Source organism: Chelon labrosus, assembly GCF_963514085.1.
Source record: "Chelon labrosus genome assembly, chromosome: 3".
Taxonomy (NCBI): Eukaryota; Metazoa; Chordata; class Actinopteri; order Mugiliformes; family Mugilidae; genus Chelon; species Chelon labrosus.
In genome coordinates, this window is record NC_140339.1 from 18,336,805 (window position 1) to 18,360,784 (window position 23,980).

Here is a 23,980-nt window from a genome sequence, read left to right on the forward strand (position 1 = left end):
TCTGTAAAAATCTGTCTCTGCTGCCTTTCTTGGCAAAAAGAAAGAAAAGATTTACAGTCCATTACTGAAAGATGCATATTAAAGTCACACATTGATTATGAGTGTTACTGTTTTGAAAGAAAGAGAAATAAGTCTCTCTGTGTGCTAAAGTTTTAGCCTTCCACACACACTTTCAGCCTCCCTGTTTCATACTGAAACATGAATCCATTTATTTATCGTTCCTCACCGCGTGCCTAAATGCACTTTAAATGAGGTAAAAATAAGTGTCTGTTGTTTGACACTCAACATCCCTGCTTGATGCTCTCAATAGCGTAGCAGCCTAGTGCCAGTGCACCCTAGAGTCATTGTCCTCCAGAAGAAAAGCCATTTGCCCAGTCACCCTCTAAGCCCATGTGCCACCATTGTCTTAGTTTCTATGGAGACGCTTTCCTCCAGACCAAGCATGTGGAGGGCACCCCTCCAGCGGAAGGAGGTGGAATAACATTGTGGAAAGGCAAATCATACTCCAACCCTCATTTACATGTCCAAACATGAACCATGGACCGCAGCTTACAGTGTTTGTTCACTAAACATTTCACAGTGTTTGATTAAACCGAGCCCGGAATGAAAGACATATAGTGTATGCCATTCTTATTTCCGTAGCAACAGAAAGTGTTTAGTTAATTCTGAAAGTGTGTGAATGAAAGCAAGTTGATGAAAACAGACGAGGGAAAGCTACAGTAACATGCAGTTATTCTCTCAGATCTCTCAAACCTCTATCTTTTGCAACAGTCAGTGCAAGTTCACTCCCTCTGGACTGTTGGCATGAACGATACATTAATGTGTCTGGGCCTGATGAGGTCACTCCCCAGCGCCTCCAGATGGGGGCACTGTTCCATCTGTCTGTCGGTCAGCCCGTGTTATGTCCTTACCTATTCAGGAGACGCACAGCTGTCAGGCGGCGTTGGATGTCTCTGACCTTGCAGAAGATGAAAGACAGCCACCTCAACGGCTACTGTACTCAGTAAACCTCCCAGAGTCAAGACTCTCATCTGTGTGGCCTGGAGGAAGGGACACAATGGGGAAGAGGCAAGCTGGTATTATTTTTATTATTATTAATTTCCACCTCCTATCATTCCTATACTTATTATCTGTTTCCCCCATAAAAACTACTACAGTTGAATAATGGGGCAGAAAATATGATAGTTTTCTGATTCTTGCTTGTGATTTAACATGGCTACTAGTTGATAGGTCATATAATAAGAAAACCAGAAAAGTAAATGACATTAACATATTTCACAGAAGCAGGAATTGTGGGCCATTGATAATCCAGGCCTGAGTCTTGGAGAGTCAGGAGCCACCGCTGCAGGAATGATAGTGCTGAAAGTGAGTGGCTGACATCACTGAAACACTACGTTCCAACTCTTTAACTTGGTCAAACGAACCCACGGTCATAAACAAATGTCAAATAAAAGCTAAGGCTAACGACCTATTTAACACATAAAATACCAACTTGCGACGGCACATGTATCACGCTGGAATATGAACCGTTTGTAATCCTTGCACCATAGAGCGGCTAATGAACCTCATAATGAAGTCATCAATATATGTTTCCCCTAAAATGCAGCAAATCCTTCAAGAAAAATGAGCTCATCTCACGTTCACTACAGGCAGGATACTTGTGTGTAATATCTAAACAATCATGCAGTGTATCATTGGGCGCTATTTGTTTGTCATGAATAGTGGTAATGAATGATAAGTAGGTTATCCTCATTAGTCAGCCCATATAAATCAGCCCGTGGCTCACTGAACTTTCAGGTATTCACTTTAGTTGTAGTTTGCTTCTGTTTCACATCTCTAATATTAATTTCGCCTCCTTTATACCTGTTTAGTAGGTAGAATAAAGTCTATATGAAGTAAATACTCGGGGCTCATATGCATTATATAAAGCTAACATGGATCTTAGTGTGAAATATCAAATTGAGTTTTAAATTAGCATTTATTGCTTTTTTCACTATTTATTTATGTCGCATGCTCCATTCATTTTTCATCAGTTGTTTATTTAAAGCTTTCAGAATATGTTTGTTTCTCCGCTGACTGAATTTTAATGTCGACTATTACAGTAATGTTGACACTGAACTCAATCCCAGCGTGCTTGTGAATAACTGGATAAAAAGCAGATTGCAGTTCTTTGTCATTTGATCCATGCATATTATCAGTGCAGAGTACGTGCGCTGGAAACGACTGCATAATTGTGTTTAAGCTCATCCCGTGCAGTTTATTCCAAGAAAAAGGTTTCTCTCCGCAACAGTTTCAAAGACGGACATTTTCTGGAAAGCGGCGCGGACGCTCTGCTCCTCACAAACCAATTACAGTATTGTCTGGAGTAGGGAAATCTAATTTGTTTTCAAAGAAAAACAGCAAATCCAACTTACCTCTAAATGCCAAGAGAAACCCCTAAACCCTCTCTGTTTGACTCAAGCCAGACAAGTTTACCATCCTAATTGGTCACAGTGGGCAGCGCATCAAAAGTGTAAATAATTTTCCCAGCAATTGGCTTAGTCTTGGCTGTCCTGGCTTTCTTTCACAGTGAAAAGAAAGCTGTCCCTGTTGGACGTTTTGTAATAATTCCTAAAGCACTTTTTTTTACATCTTGTCCTAAACAGGCGAAATATGGTAATGAGAGAGCCATATTCAATCACAGGAGCAGCAGCTTCATAATATGAATCAACCAGAGTGCATGACAGAGTCCACTTCAATTACAAGCAGAGCTTCAGGTGTTGCTGCACCATGTTCCCCTGGTTTGAGGTTTACGGGAATCGGGCTACATATAACTAAGAACATACAGTAACCTGCAGATCTAATCATGTTTCGTGGTTCTGACAGGCCACCCACCAGTTGTTTCATTTCTGTTTGTCAGAACTGTTAGCACTGCAATAGCATTAATCATGCTTTTCTACATACAGGTGCGCCGCGTTTATATGTTGAGACTTCGCAGAGAGCACACATACGCGGTGTGACAGATGGAGGCACACAGGCAAAACTCTGAATTTGTGAGCGGCTGATAGTTTGCGTTCATTATTTTCCCGGCAGCTGGGGAGAACCGGGGAAATTACAGCTTGACCACAATCACAGAGGACACGGCGGCACTATTAGTTTTCCAATGCAATCACATAATCCGATGGCCTGGGCATTTGCTTTAATCAGACACCTGGGAAATGCATCCATCCCATTTCATTTCATCAGCTCAAATCAATCTCCCATCAGTATTAAATGAATACACTGAAACGAGAAATCTGCCCGGACAGGATATTATTACCAAAAGGATCTCCTTCATTATGGCCTTTTATGGTGGCTTGTCTTTCTCCTCAGTGTTGGAGGCATATGAAACATTGTTTCCTGCATGTGTTGAAGCACACATATTATAGTGTATGAAGACCCATGTAATAATGTGTGACAGGCTTGTTTTTCATCCCATCAAGCATATAACAAGTACAAGTCACGTCATCAAAAGATGTATAATGGCACTGTGGAACTTCAAAGAACGTTACTTTGTCCATTACAGTGTAACAAGCAGAATCTCTGCTGTGCATATTCACATGTGGCATTATCTGACAGGTTAAAGCTTTTGCTTTTTATGTATCTCCCTTGCACATCTCCGGTGTGCTGGTGGATGTGGGGATGCTGCTGGTATCAGGGATGCTGAGAGCGCTGCACGAGGAGAGTCTTTGTCTGCTCTGGGAAGGCTGGGCTCCAGCTGGCTCCTGCTATGTGTTTGCATGCAAAAGTCAGTGGGTCCCTCAGCACTCAGAGCAGGAGGCGAGCTGGTTGATTGATTGGGATGCACACCAATCCCCCACCCACCCACCATTCCCACCTCCTCCTCTTCCTCCTCCTTCTCCCTGTTCTTGCTCAGGGAGCACATGTGCCTTTCCTGCTCTCCATTTTTTTTTATCATTTGCAAAGACCTTCTTTATCACACACAATCATTCACACAGCCATTAACAAAGGTGCATGCTCACACTCAAACGAGACCTGAAGAACATCTGAAAAAAAATAATAAGACACATTGATTAACTGATGCATGATTAATTGCAGGGGACGTGTATCTTAATGTGAGAGCGCTCATAAATATCACCAGTGTCTCCAACATTGGGTTCATTCAAGGCAACGCATTAGCAGTCATTCCAGATAACCACTTTGCCAGACCATTCTCCACACTTCGGCTTGCTCTTGCAGGGACTGAAGCATTGCCCTAACGAATTCATCATTCCAGACAGACAGCGAGGGCGCCTGAGGTAAAATATATTTTGACAAATGTTAGTATCGCAAGCGCCTTTCTGCAGCGCATCCGCTTTGAATGGATCATCCAAGTGTTGGCGGAAAGCATGGAGTTGAACAAAAAAAAAAAAAAAAAAAAAAAGGAGGAAGAAAGGGTGTGTTAGAATCACCGACAGCTTTTCGGGACTCCAGCTACGACCAGTCAGCCAGTGTCTGGTGAGCGGGCGTGTGCGCTAAAGTGCGCGTGCACGTGTGCGTCCATGCGTGTGTGTGTTTGTGTGTGTGTGTGTGTGTGTGTGGACCAGCAGCCAACACACACTTAACATTCGATCGCAACATGGCGTTGAAGCGCCGAGAGACACGACGGCTCTGCCCCGACTAATGCAGCCTTATTGTTTGGAAATCCAGCAGAGTGATAACCAAAGAGACCGCAACATTCACACAGACTCCTTTACGCACCGGCGGAGACAATAGCGGATTCCAACATATGCATGTCGCTATAACGGTATAGCTGATTGTAAAGACGCACGCTGCTACCCCACTGGTGGAAATCAAAGGCTGTACATGGCGGTGGAGAGTACAATTTGGCTGTTCTGTCTTCTTTCGGTGTTTTGTGGTCCATCCAAGCAAGGTAAAGCTCTAATCGTGTTTCTTCTTCTTTTTTTTTTTTCTCCGTGGAGTGCATGTGTTAGGCAGCGGACCCCTTCCATTACACTGAAGTGCAGTTACTCGGAGCAGAAGTGAGCAGCGATAACGGATAGGAGAGAGTTACTGGGTGAATTTGCACCTTGCACGGCCACGGTGCACTATCGCCGTATCCCGTGTTCACCTTATGTGGCCTCTCTGGTGCTTGGGGTGTAGGGGTGCATTGTTACTTGACGAGTGTCTCTTGTCTCAGGACGCACCGGAAGGCTGCGAAGTTGCAGCACATTGCCCCAAATAGCAGCCCCTGAATGTTGCCACAGGGCGGCCGGGGGGGAAGTTCGGGATCAAAACCAGGGGACGGGGGCTCACGGTGAAAAGACATGTGGGCTCTGCTTTGGTGTTCAGTCAGGGAAGAGCGCCCTGGAAGCAGCCCAGTTATAAGTGTGATGATTGCTTGGCCAATTTAAAAAGAACTTTTATCTCTCTCTCTCTCTCTCTCTCTCTCTCTCTCTCTCTCTCGCTCTCTCTCTCTCTCGCTCTCTCTCTCTCTCTCAAAAGTTTAATGAACAAACTAATGTGCGCACATATGTCTGTTTTAGCCACTGGCTCAGAAAAGTTGAGTGATAGACTTCATCAAAACTATATAATCTACACACGTTATTGAAAAACTTGAATGTATCTGAGAGCTCGGAGTAATTTCCCACTAACTGCGTGGCCCCTGAGAGTGGAAGAGGGCTGATTGGAGAGAACCTGCCCACACAGGCGACAACTAGTCGGTGAGAGACTGACTTGACACAGGATTTACATGATAAAAGACCTGTGCAGAGTATCGGTGCAAGCTGAACACCTAAATGCTTTCCAGGAACAAAGACATGACACCAAACTCTCCAAAAACTTTTCATTAAGGACCCTGATGTTTAGTGAACATCCCAGCATAGATCTATATGAAATCACTGAGACAGGTTAGCAGGTGGCAGACAATGATGCAGTGAAGCAATCACGTAATCCACCTATTCATTACCCATAATCCATTATCTTTCAGCAGACCTTTAGGGATCACAGTGAAATGTAACCAGTTTTTATCAGACTCACATGTCTGTGATGTTCTGTGATATTTAACTGTGTATCTCACATTTAGGTAAAATGTTCACGTAACATAACGATAGCAATAGGTCGGCTTTTATCTGTTAAAGCCTTATCATGAAGACCAGAGAGGTGGGACTGTGTGCGGCTATAGTTGTTACTAATGTCTTATCTAATATTTAATTGTATTTGTGTAGCTGATTGGTTGATTAGCCAGTGGCATTGCTACAAAAGCTGTTTTTTTTCCCCACCAGAAACTCATACCTGAGCTCTGCCCAATCGGAAAAAAACACATTTCTTCCATCACCTTAGTATCAATCATCAGCCTGTGTAGTTTTATCCTCCTCTTGTGCCTCTAGACATAGCTGTTCTGCTGCTGCAACTCCGGCGTGTCATGCTCTGCAGTGATTGCTGGCAACAGTGATAAGAAATAAAGCATTACAGTGCATGGGGATCGGTGTGGCAGTGAAAAGTCAAAGTTGATGGAATAAATATATCAGAAATGTACGCAAATCCGCGTGGACGCCACCTCCCTGTGAGCCACTGGAAGCTTAACACAGAAGTTCCATTATTCATTGTTCAATTATGCATCTAAAGGCCTGAAAAAGGGAGGCAACTACGGGTAGAAGGTCAGAGGATACCATTTAAGTTAGATTACCATGCCCTGCAGACTCCTACTGAGACAGAATAAGGAATTACTCCCCTTGAGATCCTCCTGACAGGAGAGTGAGTGCCATACTGCGGCTGATCACATCCACATGATGAAATTTCTGATTGGTGTGGGTGAACAGTGAGGAGGAAGTTGATTTATTTCCACTGCGAGATGAATCACTGAAAGTTTTTAGATTGGGGGATTTAGTCTGTATATTTAAAGCTTTTGAATTAATAAAACATTGCATTTATTAAATTTAAGCACATTACATTCCTGCTTCAGAGCAAAAGCAATATTTGCGTTCATGAGCGCCGTTGATGGCAACGCTGTGTTTTACAAGCAAATGCTCAGATTATGTATCATGTATCATTACCAAACAGTCACACTGCATCGTCATTAAGGTCAGTGAACAAAGTCTGCATGCTTCACTCCGTGTGCGCTCGTGTGTTTTGTGAGGTTCAGAAAGTAGAGCATGCATGAATGTTGAGGTCTTGCTGGTTGTGGGAACTGAGGCTGGTAGTGAGTGGGGGCTGGGGGTTATTCTGGGACAGGGATTGGCCGGTGCTGTTTGGGCGAATTTGGGGGCAAGGGCCACTGCTACGCGCACAGAGAACTTTTTCGGTCCCCCTAAAGATGAAACTGAAAATGTGTCACATCACAAGCAAACGAATTCTGCAGAATGCGACATAAAAAGCGTGTCTGTGGGATCACAGTCACACCATATTGGAGAATTATTAATGGGCATAATAAAAAAAACTCTACGGTTGCTGCAGGACTTTATGAGTAAATGAATTTGATTATTCTGCCACCTTTGGTCTTTTTATATGCACATGAATGAAGTAAACACAGCTACAGTGGCTAATGAGAATGTTCATTTGAAGACCCGTATTTGTCATTTAACAAGGCAATAATCATCGTCTGCTGCAAGTCATGAAACTGATATCGCGGTTTGTGGCGCTTCTCTGCTCTGTTCAGCTAAAACGTCACACAGTTAAGTAGTTGGAGGAGGATACCTCGTGCAACAGCAACCTACTGCAATTCCACCGGAGCAGCAGAGTGTGATGTGCCTTGATTAAGCTGTAAAGTACTTCATGTTAATTTCTTCCCTTGTATCCATTATCATCCATTCTCAAAAGTGCTTATCTTGCATGTCCATGAGAGAAAACCTGTGTTCCTGCAGAAAAGAAGCCAGCAGACACAGAGACAACGTGCAAACAACACGTAAAGGCACAGCTCTTAATTCATCCAGAAAATTGACAAGCACAGTTTTTCTAAACAAATATTTCCTAACTGCTGAGTCCAAGGGTGGGTCCTTGAGTGGTTCACATGGATGGGCTGTGGGTCAGATGCATTCAAAGATCAAATAAATGCAGTGACCATAGGATTTTTTTTATGTTCGTTTGTGTGCAGCGAACTAGGCTCCTGACAATTTCAAAAATAAACCGACCTAACCCAAATACATTTTTAACACAAAAGATCAGTATATTTTCATCTATTATATTAATTTGCTTTAATTTGCAAACAGTTGCCTATTTACACATCCAGCAGTTATAGACAAACATTATCATTTATTACAAGCCTGGGCATCTTTAGTGTCTTTGGGTCATTTTGGTGCTCAGCAAGTTGTAGGTGTTTAGAACCGCCTGCTGCAGCTGATAACATGAGATCGGTGAGAGTGATCCGAAAGTATACCGCCGTGGACTGGACAGCTAAACAGTGAGCCAAAACTTGCCGAAGAGCTTCGTAAAGCTCCAGAGAGCTGCAAATTCAGTCCACCATTCACGTTGAGCCACCCCTTTTGATATAACCACATTGCTTCAAAATTGGCCTTTGGTTTATTATTAATGAAACGTCAAAATGGAGAAAAATCCCAGCATGTTGTAACCAGCGGGTTACATTAAGCATGTTTTATCAAGCCCTATATATTTTCTTCCATCTAATTATATAAGTACATTGGGTTTCAAGGCCCAACCCCATTTATTTTTTAAGTTTACATTTTGTGAAGTTAAATTGAAGAAAGTGGAAGAGTCGTTTCGGTTTTGTTTATGAGTCAGTGACTGAGGAGCCCAAGGAACTACTGATCTACAGATCTTAAAACGAAAAGCTGCAAAATTCTCCTCAGCTTTCTGTGAGAAGTGACACTAATTCATGTATCTCAGATTACATTATGTGTTCATCGCGGCATCCTCACTCCTGCATTGACTTCATATCGCCTTATACAGACAAAGCACTGCAGAGAAAACCAGTTAATGTCTCTTCACGAATACAAAGGGAGTGGTATTGCTCTGCGTCCAGTTTAGTTGGTATTCAAAACAAAACGTTTCCAAATGAGCAACATTTGATCACATGTTCTTGACATTGTCTTTCAGTGGTGTCAGCTGGCCTGTTAATGTCTTATTTTTACAGTAGATTGGTGATATCTTTGCTCTCTTCACCTTAGACTACCTGTGTTTGATCAGACCTAGGAGGGATTTTTGTTCCACATAACAGATGATAGAAAGATGGATATCTCTGGGAGTCAGCATGCAAACTCAGTTCCTGGCAAAAATACACACTTTTATTCCTCCAGTATTCTCAGGTCAGGCTTTCGTTGCCTCAACAGCTTGTTTCACACAAAGTTACTATCTTCATGGAACATCCGATGAAAATCCGACTGTAAAAGTCCCGCTGCTGGAGTGACCCTGCGCAGTATTAGGCATGGTGGTGGGAGGGAAGTGTTTTTTTGAGTCAACCATTTATTCCACACACTGCACCAAGGTACTGTGGTGCAAAGTCCATTCTTCAGCTTAAATATCATGGCAATGTAAAGTTACACAAAGAGGAAACGTTTTTCCCCCTTTTCAGCAATACTCAACAAGGTTATTTGTAGAGGTCTAAAGTCCAAGTTCCACCACGAAATTCACAAATTTAAGTTTGCAGCACAGTGAAGTCGTGAGTGTCACAGAAGTTGCCCAATGGCTGTGATAAAGTTGAATGACATTTCGCATGACAGTGATACTATTACAGGATTGAATCGCATGAAAGGCTTTGGAAATTTCTTCCAAACTGACATTTTAAAATTGGAAAAAAAAAAATCTTTTCAGTATTCTTCTGCTTCTGAGCTTGATTGCATTATGCTGCCTTCAAACTGTAGGCATCAAAACACAAGAGTAATGTCAAGAAATCAAAACTGTCTTGTTCATTTAACAGATTGTTGGACAGCTTCAACAAGACACAAACCCACACCTGACTCTCTCATGTTTGTCTTCTCTTGGCAGCTTGAAAGTATTACAGTAAAGTACAACGGGATCTGTGCTCAACGAAAAGTCTGTAATTCACAGTGCAGTGTTTACAACGGAAGCAAATTAGCACGGAATATGCTTTTCACTTTGAGCTTTCTTGCATTATGGTGCCTTCAACCTTTAGATGTCAAAACACATGAGTAGTGTCAAGAAATCAAAGCTTACTTGATCATATAATAGATTGTTGTACAGTCCCAATACAAACGTGACAATTATATTTGTCTTATCGTGGTATGAAGTCATATTCAGTTCGCAGCATTTACAGCAAAGTCTTCTCTTGCTTGGTTTGCCAGATACTCTAAATAAACATTGCACGCCTTTGGCTCGGGCGATATTTTGTTCTTTTCACCAGCCAGACATTTACATTGTCTCTCATACATATAATTCATACCAGGTAGCAAACAAACAGCTTGTATTACTGTTGGGCTGGTGCGAACAGAGGCGCATAGATCCCAGGGCAGTTTTACAAAAGGCTTTAAAGATTTCCTTTAAAGCTTGGTTGTCCTTTCAGGCACGAGTTTTCCTTCAGCAAACCGCTTCTGTCTGGTGATCTGATTCTGTTACTAGTGGTATTTATATACTAGCCTTCTGCAATTTCATACTTGGTATCAAAGAACTAAGAACTTATGCACTTAAAACAGCTAAACTAACAAGCTTTTAGAACTTCCCGCATCCTTCTGCAGAGCCCTTTTCACCATTGTTTCTGGTCTCCCCCTAAGAGTTACCATCCGTAAACTTATCTTTAATATTTATACCGTGTTCAGCTCCGGTTTGTTTTGTCTACACCATCGGCACAGCTGTTCACTCTCCTGTACAGCAGCGGCAACAGATTATTAAACATTGGTTTTGAAGAGGGAAGTATACCGTGGATTAATCTGCACCGGCCTTCAGATTCAGTTGAATAATGCTGTATGTAAACGGCACTATTAGTTTCTTATGCTGTAGTTTTTCAAGGTAAACTTGGGGTGGAACTCTTTCAGTATATATGTGAACATATATATGTAGCTTTCTTGAGACTTTAGCACAAACAGAGCTTGTTGGGCAGCATCGCCTGTTGAGACTAGCTAATTACACATTAGTGGTAAATGAAGTATCTGCACGTGTGTGTGTGTGTTTGCCAAGGTCCACCCGGTGTGCCGGCTTGTTTGCTTGCTTGTGTGTAAGCGTGGGTGTGTCAGCTGCGATTTGTGAGTGCATCTTGATGCCTTCCCCAGAGAGCCCATGCTAAATTAGGATGCATATTATTTAAAGATGCCCTGGGCTGAGTTTCAGCTGGGTATATTTGTGCAGTGAATATGTTGATTTTTATGGTGCCCTCTGTCTGCCTATTCATGCTGCCAGGGAAGCAGTCTTAAGCACAGAAGAGTTTGCATGAAAGAAGAGGAAGCCTTGAGCTTGATTTATTTTTCTGCTAAGAATTCAAATGATTTGCTCTCTTGGACTGCTCCAAGCATTTTGATGAATTTATTTTTTTGAATTCCTTTTCTCTGTTGTAAATAGCATGGCCTCTTAAAATATCTGAAAATAAGACGTGTGAGTGAATGCGCTTTAGAAATAAACTGCAACAGACATCCTTAAATAAAATAATTGTGGTTATTAAAAAAAATTGTTTTTATTAATGCTCAGAAGTATTACTATTTTTGTTTAAAATTTCAAGCTCGTATTTTATTGAATTGTTTTATCGAATACTTTTGGGTTTTTATCTTTTTATATATTGTCATGAGTCATGTAGAAAATATGAAATATTACATGATGGTCCTTTTCAGATAATGCCATCGTGTCATGTGCTTGTGTGACGCTGTTTCCAAGTTACTCGTTGGTAATGCTGCTGTTGGTAACGATGCAGCTCTGATGGGTTGTGTTTTTTCATCCCGTTGGTTTCTGTCACTGAGGTTTTCCACATAGTGTAGTTGATATACATGATTTAAGTTGTTGCTCAGCTGTACCGAAGGTAATACACGGTATATTCATATGTGCAAACCTGGACACTTAGCCAGCGATAGCCTCAGTCCAAGGCCAAACCACCCTGTTTCCTCAGACTGTACTTCTGATCAGTTTACTACTCTGGTAATATTTTGCTTTTATTCTATCACAGTACTTTAGCTTTTTTATGATGTGTGTGGGTGTGTGTTTCTGTGAAAGTATCCGCGGTCTGGCTGTGATCACTCGGTCAACCAACCTGCACTCACATTCCTTCCATTCCTTCCTGCTGTCCGCTTGGTCACATTAGAGCGGAGGAGTTCCACTAAAGGTGGCTGTGTAGGTGGGCTGTCTGTGGAGTTATATTGACGCGCTGCTGTGTAAAAGGCAGCTTTAGGAATACAAAGTATGGCTGCACTTCAGTTCCTGTATCCTTAATTCTACGTTCTGCCACCACATAATAGAGAACGCACATCTGAACACACACATGAATATCTGAACAACCATTTGTGAATTCACGCTGAGTACGCACACTCTTTAGTTCTCATTCAAATGCAGTGTATTATTTAAAGATCACAGCACATCTCTCACATCTGTGATGGAAAATGTCATTACTGAGAACGCCAGTGTGAGCATAATATGCGAGGGTAGCCCAGTGCAGTCTGCCCTTCCTCTAGTGCATGTACCTGGTAGTGTCACATAACAGTCTCATTCATCATCCTGATTTTGTGTGAGACTCAACCCTGAACCTTTCGCACCACCATTACAATGCACCTCACTTTAAAAAGCTGCTACTAGCTCAGCAGCATAATGCACCTCACTTAAAAGATTTTTTCGAGCTGTTCTGCATGTTTGTGGTCTCCTATCGGCTGCCACACCATACAGTAGGGATGCCGTCCATGCACCAGTGTCACCAGCCTATTCCCGCAAATTTAATGTGCTCCTGAATAAATGAATTCTGATTGAGATCTCCCATGCTACTCTCCTGCGAGCTTTGTTGACTCATGCAAGTGGGTCTGCCACTTGATGTGACCATGTGGAGGCCCCATGCTGCTGGGAGGCCCCACATGCAGGAACGCTGCGCTGTGATTGGAGGAGGCCAGACTGGGATGAATGAGCACTGTACATAGAGCAGGAGGCATGAGGGATTGCACTGATACGCCCCCTCTCACATTCTCTATCCCTTGTTCTCTCTTCAGCTCCCACGTTTGTCTCGCCACAACCCTCGTTTTTCACTGTACACTTTCAGTCCATTTGTTTTTACACTGGCTGCAAGACTCGTAAGCTCTCATTGACTGAAGTGTACATGTCACATTTATGCTTTATAAAGAAACACAATCTTCAACAGCAAAGTTTTTGCACATCAAAGTACAGCGGGACAAGTGTGAAGACAGGTTGACAAGCAGTGACAGATTATTCTTGTTTTAAAAGCTTGGGAGCAATTTACACCTGAAACGATTAGTTGATTAATCATTTAGTCAGTCACTGGCTGAAGCTTCTGAAGTGTGATTTTCTTTTTTCCTCGGATGTCATTAAAAGTAAATTTTACTCTTTTTTTAATTTTTGCTATATGGAGGAAACACAGCCATTGAGAAACTGTTAGTTTGGACTTTATCTTTATTTTCTGTTGTCTTACAGAGAAAAGTTCAAAGAAGTAATGTGCATTGGGGGGGGGGGGGTAATTAGGTTATAAGTGTTTTTGACTTTATACTTAATGTATGTACTGTGCATAATATACTTAATTTAGAAACATGCATGTTCAACCTTTTTCTAAAATCTTTGATTCATTCAGCTTTCTGACAGTGAGAGAGTGACTGTAGGTCTGTGCAAAGGACTGGGTGTGAGAAGAACCGTGGTGTCTTGTCGTGGGAGGAAACACAGCTGGAACGGTTAACACTTGACACAGCAGCTGTTCACATTGTTGAGTGACTCGCAGCCTCACTGTGTGGGTTCAGTGAAATGTTGGCCCCACTGTACTCAGCATTGCTCAACTAGTAAACAATCACAATTCATTCCATCCAAGAAATCAAAGGCACACGAAGTGCAGGTGAATGTGAGGCACGCCTCCGACACCAGACGGAAAGAAGCTAATGCCCGCAGCAATGTTCAGATAACGCTATACATGAGGAACGGCTAAATATTTAGACAGTAGTAAGATTCATCTGTCAGTGTTTCTTGTTATTGCCCAGGCATTTCCACTTGCACGCTGAAACTTGAGAGTCTCCGTTTCCCTACAGGGTTCGTGTTGGCTGCTTCTCAGCTCAGATGATCACAACTGTGGCTTCAAAATATTGATTTATTTTTTTCCCCCACATGTCGGGTACATTTTGGCCACAATTACATGGAAGTAGTCTGGGTTATTTTATTTTACCTTGTTGCTATTGATGTAAGGTAATTGAATTCACAAAAATCCACCACTGAAACCAAACAGCAGCAGCAGTAACAAAGTGGTTTGGGGTTTGGTTTTCCTGCTGTAAATGGTTCAGTGTTATCAATGAGACCATCTGTCGCTGTCCATGGCCCGTATAACATTTCAGTGCATAGTAATGTCCTACAATCCGTGTTTTCCATGAAGTGCTACCTACATGCACAAAACAATACACTGGTAACATCATTCAGGGGCAAATAATAGCAATTATCTGCTGCTGCTGTGTCAGTTTAGTAGATGTACAATGGAATCTGGTTATCTCGGCTTCTGTGTACTTTAGCGCCGCTTTAATGGTCCCTCTTCACAAACGCGTCTTTAATCACATTTCCCTGCTCCCTTTCAATTGAGTCTCAAGACTGCACTAATCTTATCTGCATTTGCTCAGTCTCTGTTTCCTTCTGAGTCTCATGTGTTTTCATTCCAATCCTTACTTCACGTTCTCCACCTTTTGTGACCCCCTTACATCGCACTAGCACTTGTGAGTACCACACTTTAGAACTTATAGTTATTATTCTTCAGTTTTCATCACTGACTTTATAGATGGCAGTGTTGGTCTATCCATCACCTTTGATAGGTTCTACAACTATTGGATGGATTGCCAAGAAAATCAATTTTGTAATCATTCATGCTCCCCCGAGTATTAAACCTACTAACTCATATGGTAGCTTTATGTTAGCACCTCAACCAGACAGACAATGTGGGACACCAAAAAAAAAGGTCACACACTCATTGGCCCGCCTTTAGCTTTGATTATGGCACGCATTCGCTCTGGCATTGTTTCGAAAAGCTTCTGCAATATCACAAGATTTATTTCCACCCAGTGTTGCACTGATTTTTCACCAAGATCTTGTATTGATGATGGGAGAGTCTGACCACTGTACAAAGCCTTCTCCAGCACATCCCAAAGATTCTCAGTGGGGTTAAGGTCTGGACTCTGTGGTGAAAATCCATGTGTGAAAATGATGTCTCATACTCCCTGAACCACTCTTTCACAATTTGAGCCTGATGAATCCTGGCATTGTCATCTTAGAATATGTCCGTGCCATCAGGGAAGAAAAAATCTATTGATGGATTAACCTGGTCATTCAGTATATTCAGGTAGTCAGCTGACCTCATTCTTTGGTCACATAATGTTGCTGAACCTAGACCTGACCAACTGCAGCAACCCCAGATCATAGCACTGCCCCCACAGGCTTGTACAGTAGGCACTAGGCATGATGGGTGCATCACTTCATCTGCCTTTCTTCTTACCCTGATGCCCCCATCAGGGTAGGACTCATCAGACCACATGACCTTCTTCCATTGCTCCAGAGTCCAATCTTTATGCTCCCTAGCAAATTGAAGCCTTTTCTTCCGGTTAGCCTTACTGATTAGTGGTTTTCTTAAGGCTACACAGATGTTCAGTCCCAATCCCTTGAGTTCCCTTCACATTGTACTTGTGGAAATGCTCTTACTTTCACTATTAAACATAGCCCTGAGTTCCACTGTTGTTTTTCTTCAATTTGATTTCACCAAATGCTTAAGTGATTACCGATCACGATCAATCAGGATTTTTTCTGACCACTTTTCTTCCTGGAAGACGATGATTCCCCACTGTCCTTCCACTTTTTGATAATGCGTTGGACAGTTCTCAATCCTATTTTAGTAGTCCTCCTTAGATGTGTTCTCTGCTTGATGCATGCCAATGATTTGACCCTTCTCAAACAGACTAACCACCACAGGATATGTCTTTCGACATGGTTGTTTTTAGAAATGAGAAGCTACTCATTGCATCAGTTGGGGTTAAATAACTTGTTGCCAGCTGAAACATAATCTCTCATGCAGTAATTATCCAATAGGAGGCTCATACCTATTTGCTTAGTTAAATCCAGGTGGTGACTTCTTTTTTTTTGGCCATGCAGTGTATAAATACAGCCCTAGAAATAGGCCTGCCCGCAAAACTTGACATTCTCATCAAACCCTAGTGCCACTCTTGTTTAGTGCTAATTTGCTGTAATTAATGCTGTTAAGATGCTAAAGTCAGGTGGTGACAATTCTTAACAAACATGTCTCTGCATGACAATACACTCAGCTTACTAGGACGTCATGAGCAAGAGTGATTTCTTGCTTTGACGAGTCAAATTTGCGATTGTTATGCCAAGTTTAGAAATGAATGACCTGCTGAACATCACCATGTTCATATCAACCTTGTAAACATTTTAGCATGCTAACAAAACAGCTTTAAGCCACCAGTCCTTCTCATGGTGAGAATCCATCCCAAAATATTGCATACAAATTTACACATTTCATTACAGAAAGCACAGATTCATTACATGAAGCACCAGATTTTGGATTCTTTTAATCCAATCTCTTTGTTGGTAGCACTAAGTTGCTGAGAGGCCTGTGGTATTGTGTAGCTTCACTTTAGAGGCCGTGGAAACCTGAGCTGTGGCCTCAGGGTCACTAGGTGGCCAGTCTCTGCTGACAGCAAGCTTAGCCGGGTGAGATATTCACTGTGTTGAGTCGCTCTCCTCCTCCTGCTCCTCCTCTGTTTTCCTTCTGTTCTTCCAAACGTTTTGTGAATAGGTGATCCATTAACAGAAATGGACTAGTGGCATAAGTGTTGATGGTATCAAGACCACTGCCCTCCAAGCGTCTCCATTTCCCCTGCCTTTTATCTCCATTTCTCTCACTGAATGACAGAGAAAATCTGTTTCTTTTTACACTGGGCATTTTGTTTCTCTCCTTTTGTCCCTGTTCTGTGCATTTGATTTTGAATAGCTGTACAAATTACTCTATACATTTCTCTATTAATCCATCAGCAGAGGTATTCTGTATGTCTGTGACATGAGGTTCTTACCGGCATTGTAAACTTAACTATAATCAAAAGACTATTGTTGGTGTAATTAGAAAGCTATTAGAAATCCAGACAAAGCGTCAAAAATGTCTAAGGGACCTTATATCAGGTATGAATTGCATCTTCTATTTATTTTCTTGTTTTTGATTGTCGTCTGGTGTCTGTCTCTGTTTCATCCCCACTCCCTTTTGTAAACTGCTGTCCTCTCTCTGCTTAGCGTAAGCTATGAACCTCTTGGATCGGGGCCATCACAATCCATTCACTACAGCTCAGCGCGACTGCACAGCCGTTACTATATCCCAGAGTGCGCCCTGTCCTTTTCCAGCAGCTCCCACTTGTACTGTAAAATGGCAGAATGGCCACTTCACAGATCCCCCCCGCCCCCCACCCCTTCAGTGTGTCCTCATGAGACACTGACGGTAACTGTGTGTATGTTAGCATGTGGACGTGTGTATGTGCGTACTACACGTAGCCACATATCTAGGGCACTTTGAGGTTTCTGGGCAAATGTGTGTGTGAATATCAAGTGTTTTATTCCCACATGAAATATCCACTACTTGAAACATGTGATATGGTTACCTTACCTACTTCTTAAAGGATAGTAGGTCATGCTAAACCTAGATGATAAAAAAGATAAAATGTTACTGTAACTTTTCTAGGTTACACACCTGTGTTTTATTTTATCTTATTATGTAATTAGTTTTACACAGGTTAAGATGTCAGCACCTTTCTAAGACCTTTCTAAGAGGAAATTACTGTTTTCCGCTTTCTTTTCTTTACCTCTGCTGAAGTTTTGTGAGGGTAATGGGTTCCATATCCATCGCCGAAGCATCCTCGATTCTCACCAAGGGAAACCATTGGCAGTGAGCTGGGAAATGGCTGCTAACGTTTTAATGACTTAATGAGACCTAATTAGTTGAAATGCGAGAGGGGATGCAAAAAGCAGTGGAGGTGATCTACGACTGTGTGTGTCGACACGCACATGCAGTTTTTTAGTGCTCGCTACGTCGTGCGTCTCTCTGTGCAGGAGTTCTCGGTGCATGTGTGTGCATGCATGTTTATGTTGTCTCCATGGCAGATGTGTGTGTGTGTGTGTGTGTGCCAGAGTGCTGTACGGCAGCCTTTCTCAGCATTACCCAGCCTCTTCATCAGGAAGTGATGGTGGGGGGTCAGGCCTCATTTAATCAAGGAAAAAATTTCATCTCCCATTAACTTAATTAATCCAACGGCAGAGAAAGACAAGCTGAAAGAAACCTGCCTGACTGTGTGAGTGTGTGTGTCTCTGCCTCTGTCAGAAAATGATGTTTTTAAGCCGAATTCACAAAGAGGGTTTTTCAAATTATGTATAGAGGGGCCATTTAAGTTATATTACTTGCATAGATACGCATGAAATCATGTAATGACTTCATGTGAAAGATGAAGTAACATAACCTTAATATATAGTATTTAAATCAGGAGAGACTTGAATGCAAGAGTAGCTTAAGGAGAAATTACATGCCCCAGAAGAAGTCTTGACACTGGTGGTGGTGCAGGAATCAAGAAAAGTGGTTGAAGACGTGGATGAATGCAATGTGAGACAGGACTTCTGATGAGCTAAGTGGAGGGGCGCATTGAAGGAGGTATAGGTAAATGGTGTGGCGGAGGAGGGCTGCATAGATCTGACGGTGAAGCGACAGATGACAGAAGCAGAGAAACTGTTTTCAAATGTGACAGAGGCAGTGACAACATTTTATTGGTTTAAGTGCATGAGCCAGAGGATGAAAAATAATCATCATGATTGAATTTTTGATAAGCTGTATTTGTCAGCTATAGACAAATCTGGTTGTAGGAAATGTGTTGCCACTGCAGTTGCAGCTCAAACGTAAACCAATGACTGACACCGTGATGAACAGAATTTCTTGAGCGCTTTTGCTGAGACATCTGTCCATGAGATTCTGTGGAGAATTCGACAAACGTAGTTTGCATTAAATGCACGTTCTGAGTAGGAGGCTGAAAAAAGATAGACCATTTACCACTATACTGAACAATCAGCCTAGGGGCTGAGCAATTCACTCTACCTATATTCCATTTGTTTTGCTAGTTGGATACTTTCATACATTCCTCTTTTACAATATCATGGGTCTCCTTTTTTTCCCTTGTTCCTGTAATGTATTTTTGCAATGTAAGGATTTACAGAGCTTGAAGATTTCAGTCAGAAGCTATAGCAAGTAGTTTTCTGCAGGGTCTAATTAGCTGCACATACTGCTTTTACATGAAGGGTAGACAGCATGGGTGCATTATTGTTATTTTTCCTGGAGGCTTTGTCACAACTAATTCCAAACTATTGCTTTGAGATGGAATAACTTCCCTGCACACACACACACGTGAAGTACATTCAATCGTCGGATTGGTTGACTGCCGACCACACACACACACACACACACACACACGCCTTTCACTTTCACTATAAATGTGCTCAGCAGTAATAGCCACTAAGATCGAGAGCGCTGCACATAAACCAGCTGTCAGATTTGTCTATAGTAGAGGTCAGACAAGTGTTGCTCTTTCTAAAAACAAAAAGACATCGCCAAGTGTGTGTTACTTCATGCACCTGCAAGCCTTGTTTCACTTACTAAATTGGCAAATGTTATTTATTTATTTATTTCAAAGTAATTTGAGGGAACTCATTCTGAAATGATGATGGCTGTGTCAAGTACAGGGACTGGAAAGAATAGCAATTATCCGACAAGGATGGGATGGATACAGTATAGGGAGGCAGTTTTTGCAGTGGTGATTTATTTTCCTTAAAATGATGATGTATTTGCTGTATGTTTACTAAGATGGAGATGCTCAGGAAAAGCAATTACTAGAAAACAAAAAAAAAAATGTTATTAAAATGCAACAATTTTAGATATGGATGTCGCTTGCACTGAACACTGTTTAGTATGGACTGAGACACACTGTATTTTGCAGATTACTAATCACCATACCTTAGCTCATCCTTGAGCTGCAATATTTTTTTAACAAAAATGTAATCATAAAAATACACATTCAATGTCAGTTTTACAATAATTTTCTAGTAGTTTTCTCTGATACGTGGTAGAAGGCTGTGAAAACTTTATTGTCCACCTATAAGTAAAGGAATTGTGTTTTCAATGCCATCCAGAATGAATGATGGCTGCCATGCATTCTCTCTCTCTCTATCTCCATGCCTCCATCTTATTGTTTGTTGAACTAAATTAAAACTCTTCCACAGGGTTGTTGTAACATGGAGGGGGCAAGCACAGAAAGAATCTATCAAACTGTGCAGATGAGAGGCAGTTATATAAAGACAGGCAATACAGTAAAACAGCTGGATGCACATTCCAGGAGGAAAATGTATTTATGTACATCCACAATGATCTGCAACTTTCTTTTATAAACGTGCTGCATATTGTTTTTGAGATCATCAAAAATAAAGAACATTTTGAGGTGGTATAGTTCCCAAGTTTAAAAAAGCTTGACTGCAGTTCATGCAGCATTATTCTGCTCATCTCACACCAGCTCATCAACCTCTCACTCCAGGACTTCCCCTCTCTCACTGACTTTTATGTCCTGCCGTTGACATACAAATCCCCACTGCACTCATTTCATTTACAGAGCTCCCTCTCATCCTCCTCCTCCTCCCCCTCCCACTCCTCCTCCTCCTCTGGCTTCTTCACTGTGTCCAAAACAGTGTTAGGAATGCACAACCCCTAACCATCTGTGCCGCCAGTGCTATTGACTCCATTCAAGTAAGGCTGTGAAATGAAAAACTGGCAAATGCTGAAACTGATAGAGGGCACTAAAGAAAAAGTAACACAAAAGACACACACTCAATGAAAGAAAGGACATTTTATTTTATAGTTGAGCTGCGCTAGTTCACAGAGCAATAAGACAGAGAGTTGCAGCAAAATATAATATTTTAGTAGAATGGAGAGAAACGTAGATCAGCCTGTGCTGTAATATAAAGACAGGCATAGCTAACAATCTTTTCATTCTTTGTCCTGCCCAGAAAAGCCTGTTTCGGTGGAGCTGAGCTGTGGTGCCGGGCCCAGCCATGTAGTGTTGGAGCCGGGTTTGCCCCTCTTGCTGGACTGCAATCTGGGGGCCACCGACACACCATTCAATGTCACCTGGATAAAGGACGGCCAGCTGTTGCCCCAGGAGGGGGGTGACTACCTGCAGTATTTGGTCAACGGCTCCCTCCTCCTGCTGCCCACCTCTAAGGACGGCCATCCTCCCCAGGGCGTGGAGGGGGGTTACAGCTGTGTGACTGCCAGCGCCCTCGGAGCCCTCACCAGCCGGACTGTAAACGTGCTCCTAGCAAGTAGGTGTTCAGGAACAACCACAGCAACCTGTTTCTTCTTAGAGCTCTGGTCAAGTGCAATTTAGGTGAAGTAGAATTGCCTGTGTTGAGTCAATGTGAGCGAGAGTATCTGTCCTGTCAAGGTCTATTAGTAACCCTGTAGAAAGTTCATGAAATGTTTTACAAAATCCTTAACTCATGAACAATTTGACACTAAATTATAAGTAGGGATATTCAAATGTACACTGAGACTTGTGTTAATTATATCCTATGCCAATAGCAGTTGGAAGCCCTTAGCTCATTGCTTATTTTTCAGACACTTTATAGACAAAAAATAGAAATTAATCACTAGTCAGTCACTGGTTGAAAACCTAATGGGAAGCTTAAAAATAAAGCTAATGTGCATATGGGTTGATTGGATTGTTCTGCATTAATTTAAGCAACATTTTGAGAAGTTGTTTTCCTCTTGAGAAAACTCATGCAGTAAATGTGAATTATGTCATTCATATTAATAAGACATTTTCATTAATACTGTCCATTTTGGTATTGGATAAACACAGAAGATTCAAGATTCTTTACAGTCAGATACTCTGTAACAATGCCTGTAATGAAATTCTTGGTGCATGGAGCCCGCTCAGCTTCACAGAAATACAGTAAATAACTGAATAAAAATATGTGACGAAATAAAATAAAATATATAAAATAGAAACAGAACAAAAGTGGCTTTGTGCATGTGAAAGACAGAAAGTGTCAATTAGTGAAGTTTAGTGGCACTTTGGGAGAACACATCAAGCAAATCAGCAGATTTAATAAAATGTCAAACTGTTCCTGGAAGGAGTGGAAGCATGAAGCATTCAACAACGCAGAAACACACACACAAACATGTAGGGGAGAGTCAAGGGAATTTCTGGCACGGATGGAGATGAACTTGGTTCTCTGCTGCCTCAGATAGGACCTAGCATGTGTCCTGCGATCAGGTACACTCTTAAACAACACTCGTACCGAGTGTAGTGGGTGGAAAGGGGGTAAAAAAGAACAGGACGATGGGGATGTAAAGGATGAGAGGACAACCTGTAGTTTTTTTAATCACTCTTCTGAGGAGGCCTCTTTCTCTCACACTACCTAAGTGGTAGTCTTTATTTAGTCATTAGCTTTGTGTAAAATGAGACAGCAACCTCTGCGGATGCCCCTTCTTTTGTCAGCTGTCACATGCCTATTTATGAGGATGTCTTGTTTGAAGGGACAATAAGGGCTAAAGCGGAGGTAGGGGGTTGGATGAATGGTGGGAAGGCAGAAAAGGTTGAAGAGTTTGCGGTGGTGGTGAAAGGAAAGGCTCCTGAGACCATTAAGGATGACCTTCAGTTTGCGGGTGTGTATAGGTGCATGTATGTGTGTGGGTTTTTTTGAATTAAATCAGTAGCGGGAAGACTATGAGATAGATGTGACCAGTGTGAAGGAGACCGAAGGGGTACTGCCTCAACACTGACATTGAGCCGACATTCCCATTTCCCACTGTGTCTTCACTAGCAGGAATGAGTCTGAAGAGAAAGATCACATCTGTGAAAACACATTATGAAAGCCACCTGCTCTAGTTTCCCTGTTGCAATATATGATGCGTGAGATCCAGAGGCAGAGAGACGGAGACCTTTTCTCTTTATTTGTACACAGACTGAAAATTGATTTACAGTTTTTCAGTTCCGCCTTCTCCTTCTCCTGGCAAAATGACAGGCGGCATACACATTTCATTTTAATTGTTAATTAGGATAGAGAAAAAAAAGCAGCCTTTAATGTTAATTACACCAATTAACCTTGAACATCAATATTTCCTAATCCCTACAAGCTTTCACAAACCATTTCAGTTAAACAGCTGATGTCATGACCACAGAAGATTTAGAAGACATGGGAGAAAGCGTAATACTAATACATGCAAATGTAATTTTTTTCTCTCTCTCTCAGTATTCTCTCTCATTATATTCTCTCAGCGTAAGGAATGGCGGTTCAGAGACACTTAACATAATACGAACATTTCTGTGCTGTAACCTTATTCTTAGTGAAAGGTGTTGCAGAATTAATGTAAACGGCTTCCTTTTGTCAGCGGTGAAGGGCATTCCCACATGCATGTCAAAACTGCACATATTTTCCAGTAGCTCTTGAAAAATATCCGTCAGAACTGAGGGCACGCTTGATGAGTGTTCGCAGTGTCACTCAGCCTTAAAGCAGGGTAGCAAAGAGGTCACGGGTGGAATTATCTCCTTACACAAGGGGAGGGGAAAAAAACTATGCAATCTGATAGCTGTGGGGCCAAAGACTGGGGCATAGATAGAGGCACGGACAAAGACAGAGAAAGAGTCGGGGTAAAGTCAAGGGCAGGGGAGAGAGAGAGAGAGAGCGAGAGAGAGAGACGCTGATAAAAGACAAATGAGGGGGAGTAATGAATGACAAAATAGAGACTTAGCACATTGCAACACGTTATGCAGCACAATGAAGGGTTAAACTTTACATGGAGAAGTGCCCGAAGGAGCTGTTCCTTCATACAGAGAAAGGCCTTGTTGCTAGGAAACAATTGGGC

At 42.0% G+C, this 23,980-nt stretch overlaps 1 protein-coding gene across 1 annotated transcript in view; it reads left to right on the forward strand.

Moving 5' to 3' along the window:
- Positions 1-4,824: 4,824 nt before the first annotated feature.
- igdcc4 (immunoglobulin superfamily, DCC subclass, member 4) overlaps positions 4,825-23,980 on the forward strand; it is a gene marked incomplete at both ends in the record, with an annotated part of 43,022 nt that continues 23,866 nt past the window's right edge. Inside the window, 2 exons of the mRNA XM_084541027.1 lie at positions 4,825-4,891; positions 21,118-21,432. Coding sequence (XP_084397153.1) covers positions 4,825-4,891; positions 21,118-21,432 — 382 coding nt within the window. The remainder of the gene's footprint in view (positions 4,892-21,117; positions 21,433-23,980) is intronic.